The sequence below is a fragment of the Zonotrichia albicollis genome, chromosome 29, assembly GCF_047830755.1.
Source record: "Zonotrichia albicollis isolate bZonAlb1 chromosome 29, bZonAlb1.hap1, whole genome shotgun sequence".
In the NCBI taxonomy this organism is placed as follows: domain Eukaryota; kingdom Metazoa; phylum Chordata; class Aves; order Passeriformes; family Passerellidae; genus Zonotrichia; species Zonotrichia albicollis.
Window position 1 is genome coordinate 3,554,136 of NC_133847.1, and position 18,183 is coordinate 3,572,318.

The window sequence follows — 18,183 nt, forward strand, 5'->3', positions numbered from 1 at the left end:
CAAGGGCCACCACTGTCTGTTTTTGAGGGTATATCTTGCCAGGCCCCATCTCCACAGATGAGCTAAATTCCTTTAGGAAATAAAATTTTTGAGGGTATAACTCGCCAGGCCCTGTCCCCACAGATGAGCCGGGCCACCATCTATTTTTGAGGGTATACTTTGCCAGGTTCTGTCCCCACAGATGAGCCAAATTCCTTTAGGAAATCAAATTTTTGAGGGTATACCTTGCCAGGCCCTGTCTCCACAGATGAGCCAAATTCCTTTAGGAAATCAAATTGGAAGTTTGCTAAAACGATCTGCAAGGTTTGTCATATGTAAGAAGCTTAGTTTGATTACACCAAGAAGTCATATTGCTATAAAGTGGGTGATAAGGAGTAACATTTAAATGTTTTCTCCTAGGAAATGAAAGAAAAAACAGGTATCCATAGTTAATGAGCCTAGGATTTCTAGCTCTTGAAAGTCAAGTTTATCAACTTTAGAATTATCAATATAAGGTCAGATTTATCAACTTTAGAATTATCAATATAAGTCTGGTGTTTCTGGCTGGGAGTTGGAGATACATGATGATCATCATGTGCTGGCAGATCTCACACAGTGAGGAGTCAAAGAAAGCCTGCTTGGCCTTCCTGCTTCAGGCATTCCTGGGGCACTGCTGGAATTGGAGAGGAGTTTAGAAAGCTCCAAAAAGCAGCTTTGCTTTCCCTGTCTGAAGTTGCACTAAAATCCACGTGAAAAAGAATGTGAATAATCACAGGGACTCCCAGCAACAGCTCTGCCAGCCAGCTGGTGGCTCCAAGGGTGATTCCAGCACTTCTCCCCGTGCCCGTTCCTGCAGCAGCACAGGTGGCAGTGCCACCTCCGGGTCACATCAAAGTAATGGGGCAGAGCTGGAGCAGATGCAAGTCCCTGTTACTCCACCAAATGTTGCAACTGAGGTGTTTGGAGGTGTTTAGGGACAGATGGGAGTGCCTGTGTGCACTTGGAAGATGTGAGTGCACGGCTCCTTTGAAGCACGTGTGGAGCAGGGATTGTCTCATTCCTGAAAAATAGAGTCAAATCCATCCAGGAAAGCACGAGGCTCGTGGGCCCAGGCACTGCTCACACACAGAGTGAAGCAGTTGTGAAATTTTTCCCACCCAGTGCTCAGAGGTCCTGAGGAATCAAAGCCATGTGCATGAAAAGGCTGAGAAAAGCTTCTCAAGTTCAGGTGAGCCACCCTGCTCGCTCAAACCCCAAGGGACAGGGCTGGCCAGCCCCCACTGATCCCTCTGGAATATACCTCGATCCCAAACAGAGTTAGTGCAAGCTCAGCACTCAGGAAATCCATGCGAGTGAGCAGCTCAACAAAAACACAGGGCTCACCTCTGGGAAAACAGCCTGCTCATCACGCCCCGCTGTCCTACTGTTCACTGACCTTTGGCTGCAGGCCTTGACACCAAAATCCAAACAGAAAATAAGGGAATATCCCACCCCCCAGGCAGCCCTGGTGCTGCCTCTGGCTCTGTTTGATGTCCTCACTGCTCTGTTCCACCCCAGGCCTGCCCAGAGGCTCTCTGTGGCTCCTGCCATGCTGAGGGATGTGGCACCCACGCCTTTGGGCTAATCTCCTCGTGTTTATTCTTGCTGTCACAACACCTCCTTGTGTCCTCATTCAAGCTGAGAAATAGATGTTCCCTGTGACAACACAGAGCCGGGCCAAGAGCAGAGCTCAGGGATGGCTCTGAGAGCCCACGCCGTGTGGGCAGCTCAGAGTGCGTCAGCATGCGCTGGAGGAGGGAGGACATCACCTTCCTCTGGGGACAGGGCCCTTCCAGGGTCCCCATGGGGACACAGGGCCCTTCCAGGGTCCCCGTGGGGACACAGCTCCCTTGGGAGTTTGCCTGTTGGATTTCAGTGGGTTTGTGGGTTTGGGTGTGAACTCTCCTCTCTGCTCAGCCCCACAGAGGTTCTGTGCCCTCCTGGGCAGAGCATTTCACCTGAGGAGATAAAACAGCTCTCAATTCACTGGGATGGGGCTGACAGAGGGGCAGGTGGCACCACTAAGCCTGGCAGCCCCAGGATCTGAGTATTGTCACCTACAGGGTCACCCCACCAGGGCAGCTGCAGCATCCTCTGTCTCTGGTACCTGGCACATGCTCAGCTTTCTCTGAGGTGTTTTCCCTGCCTGGACACCTCTAGCCATGACAATTTTCCTCCTCTGACCCTCTGTGGGGGGACTTGAGTCCCTTCCACCTCCTCCAGCACTCCCAGCCTTAGGGATTTGGTTGCCTGTCCTTCCTCTGCCTTCAAAATATTTCTCATCTATGACTCTGCTCCCACCTGAGGCTGGAGCAGACAGGTTTGGTGCTCACTGGTCCATCTCAAGCAGCTCAGGAACACACTCCAAGGGGAATTAAAGGGAGGCTGGAGCTTTGCTGGGTATAAACTCACTTCTCCTGTGGTTAATCAAAGCCTGTTAAGGCTGGGCCTGCTGTGGCACATCTTTGGGAAGTCCCTTTGCAGCATGGCTGGCGTGGTTCTGACAGAACTTTGATCTGCTGACAGATGGAATCAAAACAAAACTTAAATTGGAGGCAGTAAATGAGGAGGCAGCACCAGGAAAGCTCTGCAGTCACAGATACCTGTGTGCATTTCCCCTGGTGACAGGAAAAGGCCAGTTCTGTTGTCAGCACTTTGCTCAAAACCCTCACCCAAACAGAAAACAACTCTCAGGGTGAGGAGGCAAATGAAGGAATTCACATGGCAGTTATGGGAACATCACTCCATATGGCAGTTATGGAGCTGCTCCAGAAGTTTAGGGCCAAGGAAAAGACCAATTCAGCTGTGATCTGTTCCACATTTAGCAAATCAAATGGCTCAAACACAGATCCATGGCATGAAGGGACCTCTCTGTGAACTGCTGGACAAACAGGAGGCAGCGTCACAGGAGGATTTTCTTAATGCCTTCCATGACCAGCTCTAACCACATCCCTTCCTGAGGTTGCATAAGCCCAGCTTTTGATCAAAATCCTTTCCTTCCTCCCAAAAATAAATGTAAAACAACTTTTAAAAACAAATGCAGCGATGATGAAAGATCAAGACACTGATTCATGTCCCAGAAATAATTAATTTTATTCATTTTACGTAAGGAAGTGGCAAAGGGATTGACAGCAGATTGCAGTGAGGTGAGTCACGAGACTGGGACAAGGATGTGGTGCACCAGGTGGGATAACTGCAGCATCTGAGGATACAGCAAGTGTGGAACAGCCAGAATCACTGAATATCCCAGGTGGGAAGGGACCTGTGACGGTGTTCACAGGGGTTTTAGGATGAGGGAAGAGACAAGGATCTGACTCCATGTTTCAGAAGGTTTGATTTATTGTTTTATTATATATATTATATTAAAACTATACTAAAAGAATAGAAGAAAGGATTTCATCAGAACGCTAGCTAAGAATAGAAAAAGAAATAATGAGCAACAAAGGTTTGTATCTCGGACAGAGAGTCCGAGCCAGCTGACTGTGATTGGCCATTAATTAAAAACAACTCCATGAGACCAATCACAGATACATCTGTTGCATTCCACAGCAGCAGATAATCATTGTTTACATTTTGTTCCTGAGGCCTCTCAGCTTCTCAGGAGGAAAAATCTTAAAGAAAAGATTTTTCAGAAAGTATCACAGCTACAGGGACCCACAAGGATCTCAAGTCCAGCAGCAAAAGCTTGGCTGGGAGTGACTCTGCTTAGTGCCATGATCCTGTCTCATGAAATCAAATTTATTTATTCAAAGGATGATTTACTCAAAATGTTCTTCCCCCTGAGGCTGCTGGGCACTGCCCAGGCTGCCCAGGGAATGGTGCCAAGGCTGCCAGAGCTCCATGAGCTCTCAGGGGTGCTCAGGGTGGGGTTATTGGGGTGTCAGTGCAGGGACAGGGGCTGCACTGATCATCCCTGTGCGGTCCAGCTCTGGATGTTCTGATTCTGTGATACTCTGCTATAAAAAGGCAAAATATCCAGGTAGTTCTTACAGCTTTAATTAGCAGCAGCGTGAGTGTGACTCTGTGCCCAGCCTCTGGACCCACTGAAGCAGCTGTGTGAAAAAAAAGTTTTAAAAGTTTAATAGTAATAAATGGTTATAAAAATAGTAATACAATTAGAGTAATAATAATTTGGACAATTTGGATTAGGACAATATGAGACAGTGGAAACAAAGAGTTACCAACAGTCCGGGTACCTTTTTCTGGGCAGCACGAGCGTGAAAAAGAACACAGTTAACAGAGGATTAACCCTTAAAAACAATAACCTGTTGCATACTCGTACATCTCATGCATGATGCATAAATTCCATTCAAACACAGAATTCTGTCTGGTCAGTGTCAACTTCTTCCTCTGAATCCTAACTGAGCAAGGTGGGAAAAAGTCCGTTTCTTCTGATAATGGGGCAATAAATTCTTTTTCTCTGAAAGATTCAGGCGTCCTGCGTTCTTGTGGCTGCGTTCTTGCTGCAAGTCCTTTCTTTAGAAAAAGTATCCTACATAGCATAGTTTCTATTTTAACATTTTTTATAACCTAAAATTATATTTAACACAGTACTTAATAGAATTAATACAGCATTGCTTTCTAACACAACACATGTAATATTCATTTGAATATTTGCGAAAAGCCAGTCATAAAATACATGCATTTTTCACAGGCAGGTCCCGGCTGGGCCGCGGGACAGCCAGGCCGCGTTGCCATGGCGACAGCTCCTCCTCCTTCCCGGCGTGCTCCGCGCCCGCACGTGACTTCACACCCGGAAGTGTTGCCATGGCGGCGGGCGCGCTCTGGGGGCTCGTGGCCGCGCTGGAGACGCACCGGGGCCGCGACCGGGCGGTGAGTGAGGGGAGGGGGGGTTTGAACCCCCGGTACCGGGCGGTGAGTGAGGGGAGGGAGGGTTTGAACCCCCGGTACCGGGCGGTGAGTAGGGAAGGGGTCTGAGCCCGCTGGTAGCGGGACTGTAGTGACCCACCTTTAACGGGAATGAAGCACCTGAGGGATTCCTAAGTACTGGTGGTGGAATGACCGAAGGCGGAGGGGGCACAAACAATCCGAGTTTTATCGGTAAATGACGGGATGGAAACGGGAATGGGAGTCCCGGAGTACAGGACAGTGGGAAGAGAAAGAGAAAGAGAAAGAGAAAGAGGGAGGAGAGGAGAGGAGAGGAGAGGAGAGGAGAGGAGAGGAGAGGAGAGGAGAGGAGAGGAGAGGAGAAAGGGAAGGAAAAATGGGAAGGAAAGGAGAAAGGAAAGGGAAGGAAAAAGAGAAGGGAAAGAAAAGGGGAGGGAAAGGGAAAGAAAAGATGGATGGATGGATGGATGGATGGATGGATGGATGGATGGATGGATGGACGAGCAGCCCCGGTTCCAGCACTCTCCCGTGCCGTCCCCAGGTCCGGGCTCTGTCCTACGGCTGCCAGCTGGCGGGGGCAGCGCTGCCCGGTCCCGGGGGGCTGCCCGGGGGGCTCCTGGCCGCCTCTGCCCAGCTCAGCTCCTGCCGCACCGCCCTGCGCCTCTTCGACGACCTGGCCATGCTCCGGCACAGCTGCAGCTACGGGCTGGGCCCCGAGGTGAGAGCGGCCCCGGTGCTCCCGGGCCGGGCCCCGAGGTGAGAACGGCCCCGGTGCTCCGGGGCGCTCCCGGTGCTCCCGTGCCCCATGTGCCTCTCTGTGCCCTCCCGCAGGGTGAGGACGCGCTGGTCCGAGGGCTCTCGGTGCTTTCCAACGTGGCCAACCAGCTGTACTACCCCTGCGAGCACCTGGCCTGGGCCGCCGATGTCGGCATCGTCAGAGCCGCCTCCCAGCGCTGGTGGGCACGGAGCACGGCGCTGTGGGGCTGTGCCCTGCTCCTGGGCATCCTGCGGTACGGGATGGGCACCGGGGGTGTGCCCTGCTCCTGGGCATCCTGCGGTACGGGATGGGCACTGGGGGCTGTGCCCTGCTCCTGGGCATCCTGGGGGGCTGTGCCCTGCTCCTGGGCATCCTGCGGTACGGGATGGGCACCAGGGCTGTGCCCTGCTCCTGGGCATCCTGTGGTACAGGATGGGCACTGGGGGCTGTGCCCTGCCCTGGGCATCCTGGGATGGGCACTATGGGGCTGTGCCCTGCTCTTGGGCATCCTGGGGGGCTGTGCCCTGCTCCTGGGCATCCTGTGGTACGGGATGGGCACCGAGGGGTGATCCTGATCCTGGGCATCGTGGGATGGGCACCTGGGGCTGTGCCCTGCCCTTGGCATCCTGTGGTACGGGATGGGCACCGAGGGGCTGTGCCCTGCTCCTGGGCATTGTGCAGTATGGGATGGGCACTGGGGGGGTGATCCTGCCCTGCCCTGGGCATCCTGCAGTACAGAATGGGCACCTGGGTGATCCTGCCCTGGCAAAGCTGGGGGAGGTGCTCTTCTTCCTCACTGGAATTAGTTGTGAAAAAGGGAAACATAAAAACTCCTCGTGTTTGGTGCTGTGGGAGAAATAATTCTGTGTTTTTCAGATCGCTGAGGATTTTGTTCCAGTTAAGAAGAAAACTGAGCCAGCACAAGTGGTAGGATTTCCCTCTGGGGTTGTAGAGCTGATCAGGCAATCCCAGAGTGGTTTGGGTTGGGAGGGACCTCAAAGCCCATCCCACTGCCTTTCACCTTCCACCATCCCAGGCTGTTCCAAGCTCCTTCTAACGTGGCCTTGGGCACTGCCAGGGATCCAGGGGCAGCCACAGCTGCTCTGGGAATTCCATCCCAGCCCCTCCCCATCCTCACAAGAACAATTCCTTCCCAATATCCCATCCATCCCTTCCCCTCTGGCAGTGGAAGCCATTCCCTATGTCCTGTCCCAAAGTCCCTCTCCATCCTTCCTGTCAGTTCTCATCTGTGGCCATCACAGCTCTGAGGACACGCTGGATTAATGTGGGAAATGGATTTGGAGGGAATTCTCAAAGCTTGACAGAAGGCTCACACAGTGTCAAACCTTGAGATGAGAAATGCTGACTTTGAAATGCCAGGGAACAGCACAGACATTGCTGAGAGAGAAATGGAACTAGAAAGTTTCAAAGGATGGTTTTGTAAATAAGATTAGATATTTTGGAGAAATAGAACTATGAAAAATGCATTGCAGTAAGACCCATGAGGGGTAATTTTGGCTGATTGGCTTTAAGGCAATTACAGCATGGTGTGGCTAAAGCTGATAGGCCAAGAAATGTTTATAAAAAATTGTAATTAGGAAATAGTTAATTTCTGATGGTGATGGTGTGAATTATAACATCTGTATTGTCTCACCCTTCACATGAGACTGAAAATGGACTAAAAGTTGTGAAAACACCTCTCAGTACCCCCTCTCTGGGTCAGAAAAGGTGACAGACTGTCACTAACTCCACCTTTTCTCCCAGCAGCCCTTCACCTCAGAGGCAGCAGAAGCTGAGAGCCCAGGTGAAGGCTGAACTTCTGAGCATCCTCATGGACACAGCAGATCTCTGCAATGCCATCCACTGGCTGCCTCCAGGGTTCCTCTGGGCAGGAAGGTTCCCCCCATGGCTGGTTGGACTCCTGGGCACCATCTCCTCCCTGATTGGAATCTACCAGGCATCAAGAGGAGCAAATTCTGAAGCTGCTTAAGCCAGAACTGAGCTTCACAAGCTCAGTTTTCACATGGTAAAAGTGCCTTTGGTGAAGCAGGGTGTAGTTTAACTTTCCTGGGTTGATGATTGTCCTTCCAGATATCCCATAATTGGGATGGAATCCAGATACCTGTTGCAGAGGAGATTTTTTGCAGCTGATAATTCTTATCATTCTTCATCAGAAAAATAATTCAGGTGAATCCTCTGACAATCAACAATGGGTAAAACTGAGGGGGAAAGTTGCTTCTATGTGTCCCAAAAGATAAATGCAACCTGCCAGTGTTGTTTGCCACTTAAAGGAGCAGAGTGGCCACGGTTCTGTCACAGAGAACTGGTAAGGGAAGAATCCTGGGAGCTCCCACCCTGAGCCAGGGTGGGACCCCTGTGCTGGGAATTCTCCAGGTATTGGTGTTAGGGCTCAGACAGGAGCCAGCAGGGTGCTGTTTGTGTTTCCTCAGAGGTGAGAGGGGCAGGAATTGCTGCTGGAAGCAGCGTGGACCTTCCTAACCTGCCCTGTCCGTTTGAGGAGAAATGTTGGGAGTGGAAATTGCCGTTCCAGCTGTGCCTTTGTGCGATGCCACCGGGTGGAGCTCTTCCACCAGGCTCCAGCAGCCTCCAACAGAGCTGTTTTCATAAATTTCCTGCTTTTTTTTTTTTTCTTTTTAATAAATCACCTTTCAAAGGAGCAATCAAAGCGAGCTGGGGTTTGCAGTTCCAGTTCTGGGCGTTGCCAATAATAAACGACACAAATGCTTCAAAGGTGGCCCTGAGTGATCATTCCTCCTGATAACAGGGAGAAGTTCTTTCTCTTTGCTTCTGGAAAGCTCCAGAGCATTGTTGCTGTGTGAGCTGCAACTCCACATGTGCCACCAGCCTTCCTCCTTGTGAAAAACGCCAATCAGTTTTTTTTAAATTTTAAAAGTTTAATAGTAATAAAATGGTTATAAAAAATAGTAATGCAATTAGAGTAATAATAACTTGGACAATTTGGATGAGACTATAGAGACAAAGAGTTATGGATGGCAAGGTACCTTTTTCTGGGCAGCATAAGCCCGAAAAAGGACACAGTTAACAAAGGATTAACCCTTAAAAACAATAACCTGTTGCATATTCATACACCTCATACATGATGCATAAATTCCATTTAAATACAGGATTCTGTCTGGTCAGTGTCAGCTTCTTCCTCAGAATCCTAACAGCGCCTTCGAGGCAGGAAGAAGTTCATTTCTTCTGATAATGGGGCAATAAATTCTCTTTCTCTGAAAGATTTAGGTGTAAAGATTTAGATGTCCTGTGGCTGCCATCTCAGTGAGAGTCCTTTCTTTAAAAAAAAGTATCCCACATAGCCTAGTTTCTATTTTAACAATTTGTTATAACCTAAAATTATATTTAACACAGTACTTAAGAGAATTAATACAGCATCACTTTCTAACACAACACATATAATATTCATTTGAATATTTGCAAAAAGCCAATCACAAAATACATGCATTTTTCACACTCCTGCTGCAGTAATTCCCAGTCCCTGCCTGCCTGCCATGGAAATGCATCCTTTGGAAGGAGCTGTGCTTACTGTGGTGTCCCTGCCCCCAGCACAGCACATGCTGCACTTCCAGGAGCTGTGACCTCGCTGTGTGGGGCTGCTTTTGGCTGGGCACGGGGAGCTGTGTCCTGCCTGTGTTCAAAGAGCACAGGGAGCCCTGCAAACTCTTTATCCTTTGCCCTTGGTGTTTATCTGGACCTTCACCCTGCAGTGTCCCTGAGGATGTGGCTGTGCTGGGCATTTGCTGCCACACTGGCAGGATTTGGTGCAGCTCAGGTCTCACCTGGAGTTTGTTTATTCTTGTTTATTCTCTCCTTTTCTCAGTCCTGTGTCTGAACAGGGGGATCCCTCCTGGTCCTGTCACCCACTGTGGTGATTCCTGCTGCAGTTAATAAATCAGATTTCTCTTGGTGTTCTTAACCCCATTGAATCATTCCTCCAGGACTCACTGGACTGCTCAGCACAGGACAATACTATTAAGTATTCATATACTATTAATACTAATGCTATACAGGACAATTGTAGCTCTGCCAATTAAAAAAAAAAACAACAAGAAATCCTGAATAACCTCTGATGCCAATTAATAAACATCTTAACCATGCATTAATTTTAATGTACAGAAAGGAAACTGTAAACTGCTCTAAGTGCAGTCTACAGTGCATTTCCAGTGCATTTGCTTCATCCATTCCTCAGCAAATGACCTTAATTTACAGCTGGAACATGCAGGGATAAATCAAAATTGGGTAATTCAGAATTTCTGGGATTTGTATTTTTTTCTTGAGGTGGTTTTGATCCCTGCTGACACACAGGGTTTAAACACCTGTGGTGTCTGCTGATTCTCCAGGGCAGCACTCACTCATTTTTAGCAAAAGGACTTGTGCAGGCAGACCCGATCCTCCCAAAACTTGGTGATTTTCTTCTCTTTTCCAATGTGGCCTGTGAAAAATGCATGTATTTTATGATTGGCTTTTTGCAAACATTAAAATGAATATTATATGTGTTGTGTTAGAAAGTGATGCTGTATTAATTCTCTTAAGTAGTGTGGTAAATATAGTTTTGGGTTATAACAAAATGTTAAAATAGAAACTATGCTGTGTAAGATACTTTTATTAAAGAAAGGACTCACAGTGAGATAGCAGCCACAGGGCACCTGAATCTTTCAGAGAAAGAGAATTTATTGCTCTCTTATCAGAAGAAACGAACTTCTTCCTGCCTCGAAGGTGCTGTTATGATTCAGAGGAAGTAGCTGATGATGACCAGACAGAATCCTATGTTTGAATGGAATTTGTGCATCATGTATGAGGTGTATGAATATGCAACAGATTATAATTTTTAAGGGTTAATTCTTTGTTAACTGTGTCCTTTTTCGGGCTTATGCTGCCCAGAAAAAGGTACCCAGAGTGTCTTTTGTCTCATATTGTCCTAATTCAAATTGTCCAAATTGTTATTACTCTAATTCTATTACTATTTTTATAACTTTTAAAAATTTAAAAACAACTGTTTGGCGTTGTTCACATGCTCCACGCATGAACATTTGCTGAGCAGGCCTGGCTGCTCCGGCCGGGATCTGCCTTTGTCAGCAGCCGGGATCCAAAGGGCGCTGCCGGTCCCGGCGCCGCTGCCCCGTTTATGGCCCTTTATGGCGGGGTGGCTCCATCTGGCAAACCCGGGAGCCTCAGATCCTCCGGCCTGGCCCCCGTGCTGCGATGTCCGGGCCGTGCTGCGATGCTGGGACCGGGTGACACCGAGGGACACCGGGGGACAGCGGCGCACGTGGGGAGGGGACTCGGCCACGCTGCCCGCGGGCAGGGCGGGGAGCAGCGCTCTGCGCATGCGCGCGGCTGACCCCGCCTCCCATTCACAAAGAGAGAGTGCCGCGCGCCGCGGGCGCTGATTGGCTGCGAGGCGGGGGGGCGGGGCCGGAGCGGGGCGGCCACGCGGCGGCGGCGGAGGGGCGGCGGCAGAGCCGGAGCGGAGCGGGAGCGGGCGGGACCGGGCACCGAACCGGGTACGGGATACCGAGTGCGGAACCGGGTATGAGATACCGGGTACGGGATAGCGGGGACCGGGTACAGAACCGGGTACGGGATAACGGGGACCGGGCGGGACCGTGTACGGAACCGGGTACGAGATACTGGGTGCAGGATAGTGGGGACCGGGTACGGAACCGGGTGCGGGATAGCGGGGACCGGGTACGGGATAGCAAGGACAGTGAGAAACCGGGTACGGCATCGGGTATGGGACAGCGAGGACTGTAGAGGAACGGGTAGGGAACCGGGTACGGGATAGCAGGGACCGTGTAGGGCTGAATACGGGACCGGGTGCGGGACCGGGTGCGGGGTAACGGGGACCGCGCGGAACCGGGTACGGCATAGGGGGGACCGTGAGGGACACCTGGACCAAGTGTGGGACCGCGGGGGCAGGTGCGGGACCAGGTGAGAACCGCGGGGCCGGGTGCAGAATAACTGAGTCAGGCGCGGGACAGCGGGTCCGGATGCGGGACAGAGGAGCCAGGTGCGGGACCGCGGGGCGGGCTGGGCACGGGCATCACCGGAGGCGCACATCGCCCCCTCCCCGGTACTACCTGAGGCCCGTGCGCTGCACGGTTCGGGCTCTCCCCGTACCCCGTTTCGGTCGGTGCCCCGCAGCTGACCGGCGCTCCCGGTGCCCCGTTCCGGGACGGCCCCAGCGCGCTCCCGTTACCGGCCGGTACCGCGCTCCTCCCGGCCGTGCCGTGCCGGCCCCGCGGCCGCGCTGCCCGTGCTGACTCGCCGCTTTTGCCCCGCAGAGCAGCCTCAGCACAATGTCCGTCAGCAGCCACGAGAACCGGAAATCCCGCTCGAGCTCGGGCTCCATGAACATCCACCTCTTCCACAAACCGGGCCACGCCGACAGCCTCCTCACCCAGCTGAACCTGCTCCGCCAGCAGAACCTCTTCACCGACGTGGTGCTGCGGGCAGGGAACCAGAGCTTCCCGTGCCACCGCGCCGTCCTGGCCGCCTGCAGCCGCTACTTCAACGCCATGTTCAGCGGGGGCCTGAAGGAGAGCAGGGATGCCGAGGTCAACTTCCACGACTCGCTGCACCCCGAGGTGCTGGAGCTGCTGCTGGACTACGCCTACTCAGCCCGGGTGCTGATCAACGAGGAGAACGCCGAGTCCCTGCTGGAGGCCGGGGACATGCTGCAGTTCCAGGATATCCGGGATGCTTCTGCTGACTTTCTGGAGAAGAATCTTTATCCTGGGAACTGCCTGAACATGCTGCTGCTGTCCGATGCCCACTGCTGCGAGCGGCTGCTGGAGCTGTCCTGGAGGATGGCCTTGGCCAACTTCACCTCGCTCTGCAAGACTGAGGATTTCCTCCGGCTGCCCAAAGACAAACTGCTGGAGCTGGTGGAGAGCGAGGAGCTGGAGGTGGAAGATGAGACTCTGGTCTACGAAGCCGTTATAGGCTGGATCCGCTACGATTTGCCCCGGCGCCACGAAGTTCTGCCCGAGCTGCTGCGCTCCGTGCGCCTGGCCCTGCTGCCCGAGTCCTACCTGAGGAAGCAGGTGGCCTGCGAGAAGCTGGTGACCAGCCACAAGCTGGGGGAGGAGATCGTGGCCGACGCCGTGCGCTGCAAAATGAAGATCCTGCAGAACGACGGGCTGGTGACGGGCTGCTGCGCCCGGCCCCGCAAGGTCAGCCAGGCCCTGCTGCTGCTCGGCGGCCAGACCTTCATGTGCGACAAGATTTACATGCTGGACCATAAAAGCAGCGAGATCATCCCTCGTGCCGACATCCCCAGCCCCCGCAAGGAGTGCAGCGCCTGCGCCATCGGCTGCAAGGTTTACATCACCGGCGGCAAGGGCTCCGAGAACGGCGCTTCCAGGGACGTCTGGGTCTACGACACCCTCCACGACGAGTGGGCCAAAGCTGCTCCCATGCTGGTGGCGCGGTTTGGCCACGGTTCCGCCGAGCTGGATCACTGCCTGTACGTGGTGGGGGGACACACGGCCACCAACGGCGCCTTCCCGGCCTCGCCCTCCGTGTCCCTCAAGCAGGTGGAGCACTACGACCCTCAGCTGGACAAGTGGTCGCTGGTGGCTCCTCTCCGGGAGGGCGTCAGCAACGCCGCCGTGGTGGGAGCCAAGATGAAGCTGTTTGTTTTCGGGGGCACCAGCGCCAACCAGAACAAGCTGCCCAAGGTGCAGTGCTTCGACCCGTGCCAGAACCGCTGGACGGTGCCCGCCAGCTGCCCCCAGCCCTGGCGCTACACGGCCGCCGCCGTGGTGGGCAGCCACGTCATCGTCATCGGCGGCGACACCGAGTTCTCGGCCAGCTCCGCTTACCGCTTCCACAGCGACACCTTCCAGTGGTCCAAGTTTGGGGACGTCACCGCCAAGTGCATCAGCTGCCGCGCCGTCACCTCGGGGAACAGGCTCTACGTGGTGGGCGGCTACTGCGGGGCACAGCGCTGCAAAACCCTGGACTGCTACGACCCCTCGTCCGACACGTGGAGCAGCGTCACCACCGTGCCCTACTCGCTCATCCCCACCGCCTTCGTCAGCACCTGGAAGTACCTGTCAGCCTGAGACCTGCGAGGTAAATAGCTGTGGGTCAAGAGCTCCTCCGTGTCAGGTTAAAATTTGAGGGGAAGATGCATGTGGCTCTGGGCTGGAGTTGTCCTAAAGAAGAGCCTTGTATGAGTATCGGCTCCTAAACTTCCAGGCTGGTAGTGTGGGATCTCAAAGCCCTGCAGGAGATGGTGGGATCTGAAAGCCCTGTAGAAGATGGTGGGATCTAAAGCCTGGCAGGAGATGGTGGGATCTAAAAACCCTGCAGGAGATGGTGGGATCTCAAAGCCCTGCAGGAGATGGGATCTAAAAGCCCTGTAGGACCTAAAAGCCCTGCAGGAGATGGTGGGATCTGAAATCCCTGCAGGAGATTGGGGGATCTAAAAGCCCTGCAGGAGATGGTGGGATGTAAAATCCCTGCAGGAGATGATGAGATCTGAAATCCCTGCAGGAGAGAGAAGATCTCTCTAGGTGCTGAATCGCTGCAGGGAGAAGGATCAGTGTAAATACCAAGACTCTCAACCTGGCATCTTGCCCCGTGCAGAGATTTTGGGGAATGCTGCGTGCAGGGATTGGGTGTCGTGGCTGGGTCAGGAGGCTGCAGGAGCTGGCGTTTGTGCAGGCAGGCTGTCTGCAGGAGCTGGGACAGACCCCGTGGTGCCACCGGCTCCAGCTGCTGCTTTTAGCACAGCCTGCTCCTCCTGGTGCCACACTTAATCTGCCAGTGGCACCCAAATGTCTTGTGGGACGCCAGGGCTGTGAGCTGGTGCCAGAACAAGATTATAGCTGGGACTTAGTCCCAGAATGGTGGGTAATTGCATTTATAAGACAAGCCTTGTCTATGTATAAACACAGGGTTTCTCTGCTTCTAATTATTCCCTGGTGTCCCTTTCATGCCATTGCTTTCCTGCTACACAGAGATTGACTTTCAACATTTGCAACTGGAATTAAATCTTTCTAAAGGCTTTTGGCAGAAACTATGCCAGTGAATCACAGACCCTGCAGGGTTTTCCTTTTCTCCTCGCAGGAGTCGTGCTGTCTAAATAAAATTATTTACTGTAATAAAATACCCAGTGATACCTTTAGAAAATTCCTGGCTGTGGAGGGGAATCGGCAGGCACGGCTGGGATTTCTCTGGGGTTTGAGGCCTCAGGAGAGGGGTTGGGGTTGCTGTGCCCTGCTCTCACAATGCTCTGCTCTGCACCACAGGTTTCTCACCTGATTTTGCCAAGTGCCTCCCTTGATGAGGACCCAGATGGAACTCACGGGCAGCAGGAGCATCTCTGTGAGCTGGGTGCCACCAGCAGGGCTCCAGGAAACTCAGTTCTGGCTTTGAATTGCTTCTGCAAACCCTTGGGGGTCAGGCCAGGGAGGGGACAGGACCTCCTTGGGCTGGCAGCTTGTGCTGTCCCCTGAGACAGCAAAACGGTTTCCAAGTGTTCTCCTAACTCGTGTGATCTCAGAGGGATTATTTTGGTTTCAGAGATGCTAGAAAGGACAAAGGAGACTCCTGGCCAGCTGCAGGACTGCACTGCTGGCACTCACAGCAGCCAAGCAGCAGCCTGGGATGTCAGAACACATGACAGTACTTTGCCCAAGGGCTGGTTCTGCACATTTATTTCTTTTTTATACAGCAGTTTTGTGTGTTTATTACTCAGCCTGGAGCTGCTTCAATAAATCTGAATAAAATCCACCGTGTCCCTTGCCTGTTCTGTGTGCTTAAGGTGCAGTTTTCCCAGCCCACACTTGAGACCATATTTAGTAGAAGAGTGAGGAGCATTCCCTGCTGCAGTGCAAATCAAGGGCTCAGATCTTCCTGTGCCTTTGTAACTTGGGACTGAGGAAAGCTCAGATCTCACACTGCCTTCTGGCTTTGAAGGAGACACAAATCTCTTTGAAACTTCAAAGATTAAGGTATTTTCTGCCCTTTCCTGGTCACTGTGTACAGAGTGGGGTTTCCTCATTATCCAAAAGAATGGGAGAAGGTGCTGCTCCTTCTGTCCCAAAGGGCAGGTGTGCTTCAGTGCCTGGGAAAGGAAAGCTCTGCCAAGGGGAGGAGGTGAGACAGGAACCAGCATGGTCAGAGGAAACAGGCACCAAAGGTACAACCAACTGTCTCACCACAGAAGCACGGTTTGGGTGTGATCCATTATTTCAGAATTAAATAAATCAATGTCACAACTCTTCCGAGCTGCTTGCACAGGCAAGAGCTGGCAGGAAGGGAAGGAAGGGAGCTGCCCTGCTGCTGGGGGCTGGAGCAGATGCATCAGCTTCATTTCCACCCCCTTTTCTGATTCTTTTGCCATTTTCAGCCCCCAGGCTGGGCCTTTTTCCTGCACCCTTGTTGTGCCTCCTCTCCATGGCTGGCTGAGCCCAACAGGAGCTGTCAGGCTGCACGGAGAGGAGCCCACAGGCAGCAGCAGCAGGGACACAGACTCATTTTGATGAGAAAAGGCTGTTTAGATCATGGAATCCAGCAGCTCCCAGCCTGGCTGTAGCTTCCAAGAAGGGAAAATCACAGCACGGGACTCTGTCTGGAATATCTCCAGCCCTGTTATCCAGCCAGGAGCTGCCTCACCTTTGTTACACCTCCAGCTCCTCCCGAGGGCTGGACAGAGCAGGAGGAGGGGAGGTTTCATTCATGGCCATTTCATCAGCAGCTGTTTGGTTTGGTTTTGTTTGGTTGATGCTGCCAAGCGATCAACGCTGGCTGCCCGCCACAGCCGCCCCCTGCTCGGGGATGGAGCAGCCTCCAGCAGCACAGATCCGTCTGCTGAGCCTCCCCTCAGCCAGGTAAGGGCGTTCTCAGCTGGGGGAGAGTGAGAGTCTGTCAGAAATATCCCTCATCTGCCTCACCATTGGCACTGGGGACCACTGAAGAGAAGACCCCCCTGTCTAAAATCTCTGGCTCTGAAGGAGAAAGTCACACGCCAAAGGCCCTGAGAGCTGAGAGCTCAGTGTTAAGTTCTTGTTTTTGCTGTTGTTTGCTGTGTGCTACACTGACCCAATGAGAAGAAGAAGGGGGCACTGTGCCCTTTTTGCAACAACAGCTTTGGGGCTGTCCCACCTCTCATCCTGGCTGGATTCTCCTGAGTTTCAGGTGGTCTCCCCACAGAAGACCCTCACCTGTTTTACAACCACCATGACAGACAGACAGACTGAGATGTAAGGGGCCTCCATCAAGGACTGAGACACGGAACCCCCATGTGAAAAGGCCCCTCTGCTCCTTCCAAGGATGGGACTGAAACCCCAGCCCGGGGAGGTGTGTGGGGGAGGCAAGCTGACCAGAGCGAGATGTTTGCCTGCAGGTTGTGACCACGGGACCAAGAAGACAATGGCTCTCATTTACTGCTGAGAGCATGGACTACCTGTTATATCTGTTCCTTACTGTATCTGTTTTCCCCCACCCTCTCACAATTTTCAATAGAATTATCATAATAAAAATCTCTGAGTTAGCTGGAGATTTTGAGATCTCCCCAACACAATAGGCGGACCTTGGCTGGACTGGACCAAAGGACTTCGTCTCTACTTTGTTTGGTAGCTATATCCCTCTCTTTCTCTCTCTCTTTTCTCTCTCTTTTTTATCTCCCTTTATCCCTCTATCCCATGTTGCTGTGGTCGTTCAACAAAGCTGCATTTGTTTTGATTATCACTGCAAACCCCCTTGTACCGTGTCGGTTCTTTGCACCCTGAGATCAATCCACAAACCATCATGAACCCCGTTTGTGAGGATGGATCATGACAGGGAGGGAGCCCCAGCTCTGCTGCTGCTGTTCCCTCCTTTCAATCCAACCCCTGTCAGGGAAAACCAGAGCTCTGAGCACACCTGGGCAGCTCCAACACAGCCAGCCCGGGCTGCTCTGCTTGGGTTTGGGTTCACCCTCCCGGTCCTGTCCCTCCTGCTCCTCCTCCTGCTGGCAGGAACCAGCTCCCAGCTCCAGGAGTGCCCTGGGGAAACCAGGGAGCTTCACTGCTGCGTGCCTGAGCTGTCCCAGCAGACCTGTTCTCCCAGTTTGACATTTCCATGCTGGATCTGCTTCAGTGCCAGCGCCAGGAAGGCTCAGGCCAGCTGAGCTGGAGGTGAATTTGGTTTAGAGGTGAATTTGGTTGCTGGGTAGAAATCCTCGTGAATTAATAGAATTCATTTAGAATATCAGCATATCTCAAACCTAGACTTCTCCTAGCTCAGATCCCCCACTAACAGAATTCCCACTAATAGAATTCCCACAATATTCCTGCTCAGATTCCCCACTAATAGAATTCCCCCACTAATAGCATTCATCCCCCATTAATAAAATTCATTTAGAATATCAGCATATCTCAAACCTAGACCTCTCCTAGCTCAGATCATAGCTCAGATCCCCCACTAACAGAATTCCCACTAATAGAATTCCCACTATATTCCCACTCAGATCCCCTCTAATAGAATCCCCACTAATAGAATTCCCCCACTAATAGAATTAATCCCCC

General features: G+C 52.4%; 2 protein-coding genes across 9 annotated transcripts; both read left to right on the forward strand.

Moving 5' to 3' along the window:
* Window positions 1-4,719: 4,719 nt before the first annotated feature.
* On the forward strand, window positions 4,720-8,277 carry PEX11G (peroxisomal biogenesis factor 11 gamma). Of its 3 annotated transcripts, none has more exons than XM_074528738.1 (5): window positions 4,720-4,851; window positions 5,408-5,584; window positions 5,698-5,876; window positions 6,500-6,550; window positions 7,388-8,277. In XM_074528738.1, exons 1-5 carry the CDS (start codon window positions 4,786-4,788, stop codon window positions 7,611-7,613), a joined length of 699 nt encoding a protein of 232 aa, XP_074384839.1. In that variant the 5' UTR covers window positions 4,720-4,785; the 3' UTR covers window positions 7,614-8,277. The 3 variants fall into 3 exon arrangements, with proteins under 3 accessions (XP_074384839.1, XP_074384840.1, XP_074384841.1); XM_074528739.1 differs by having other exon boundaries at window positions 7,391-8,277; XM_074528740.1 differs by lacking the exons at window positions 6,500-6,550; window positions 7,388-8,277 and adding an exon at window positions 6,020-6,493 and having other exon boundaries at window positions 5,698-5,923.
* A 2,791-nt stretch (window positions 8,278-11,068) lies between these two features.
* On the forward strand, window positions 11,069-17,333 carry LOC102069606 (ectoderm-neural cortex protein 1). Of its 6 annotated transcripts, none has more exons than XM_074528737.1 (3): window positions 11,069-11,166; window positions 11,952-13,741; window positions 14,923-17,333. In XM_074528737.1, the coding sequence occupies exon 2, from the start codon at window positions 11,962-11,964 to the stop codon at window positions 13,729-13,731; it is 1,770 nt and encodes a 589-aa protein (XP_074384838.1). In that variant the 5' UTR covers window positions 11,069-11,166; window positions 11,952-11,961; the 3' UTR covers window positions 13,732-13,741; window positions 14,923-17,333. The 6 variants fall into 6 exon arrangements, with proteins under 6 accessions (XP_074384838.1, XP_074384835.1, XP_074384834.1 ...); XM_074528734.1 differs by having other exon boundaries at window positions 11,947-13,741; window positions 14,923-17,332; XM_074528733.1 differs by having other exon boundaries at window positions 11,091-11,192; window positions 11,947-13,741; window positions 14,923-17,332.
* Window positions 17,334-18,183: the final 850 nt, after the last annotated feature.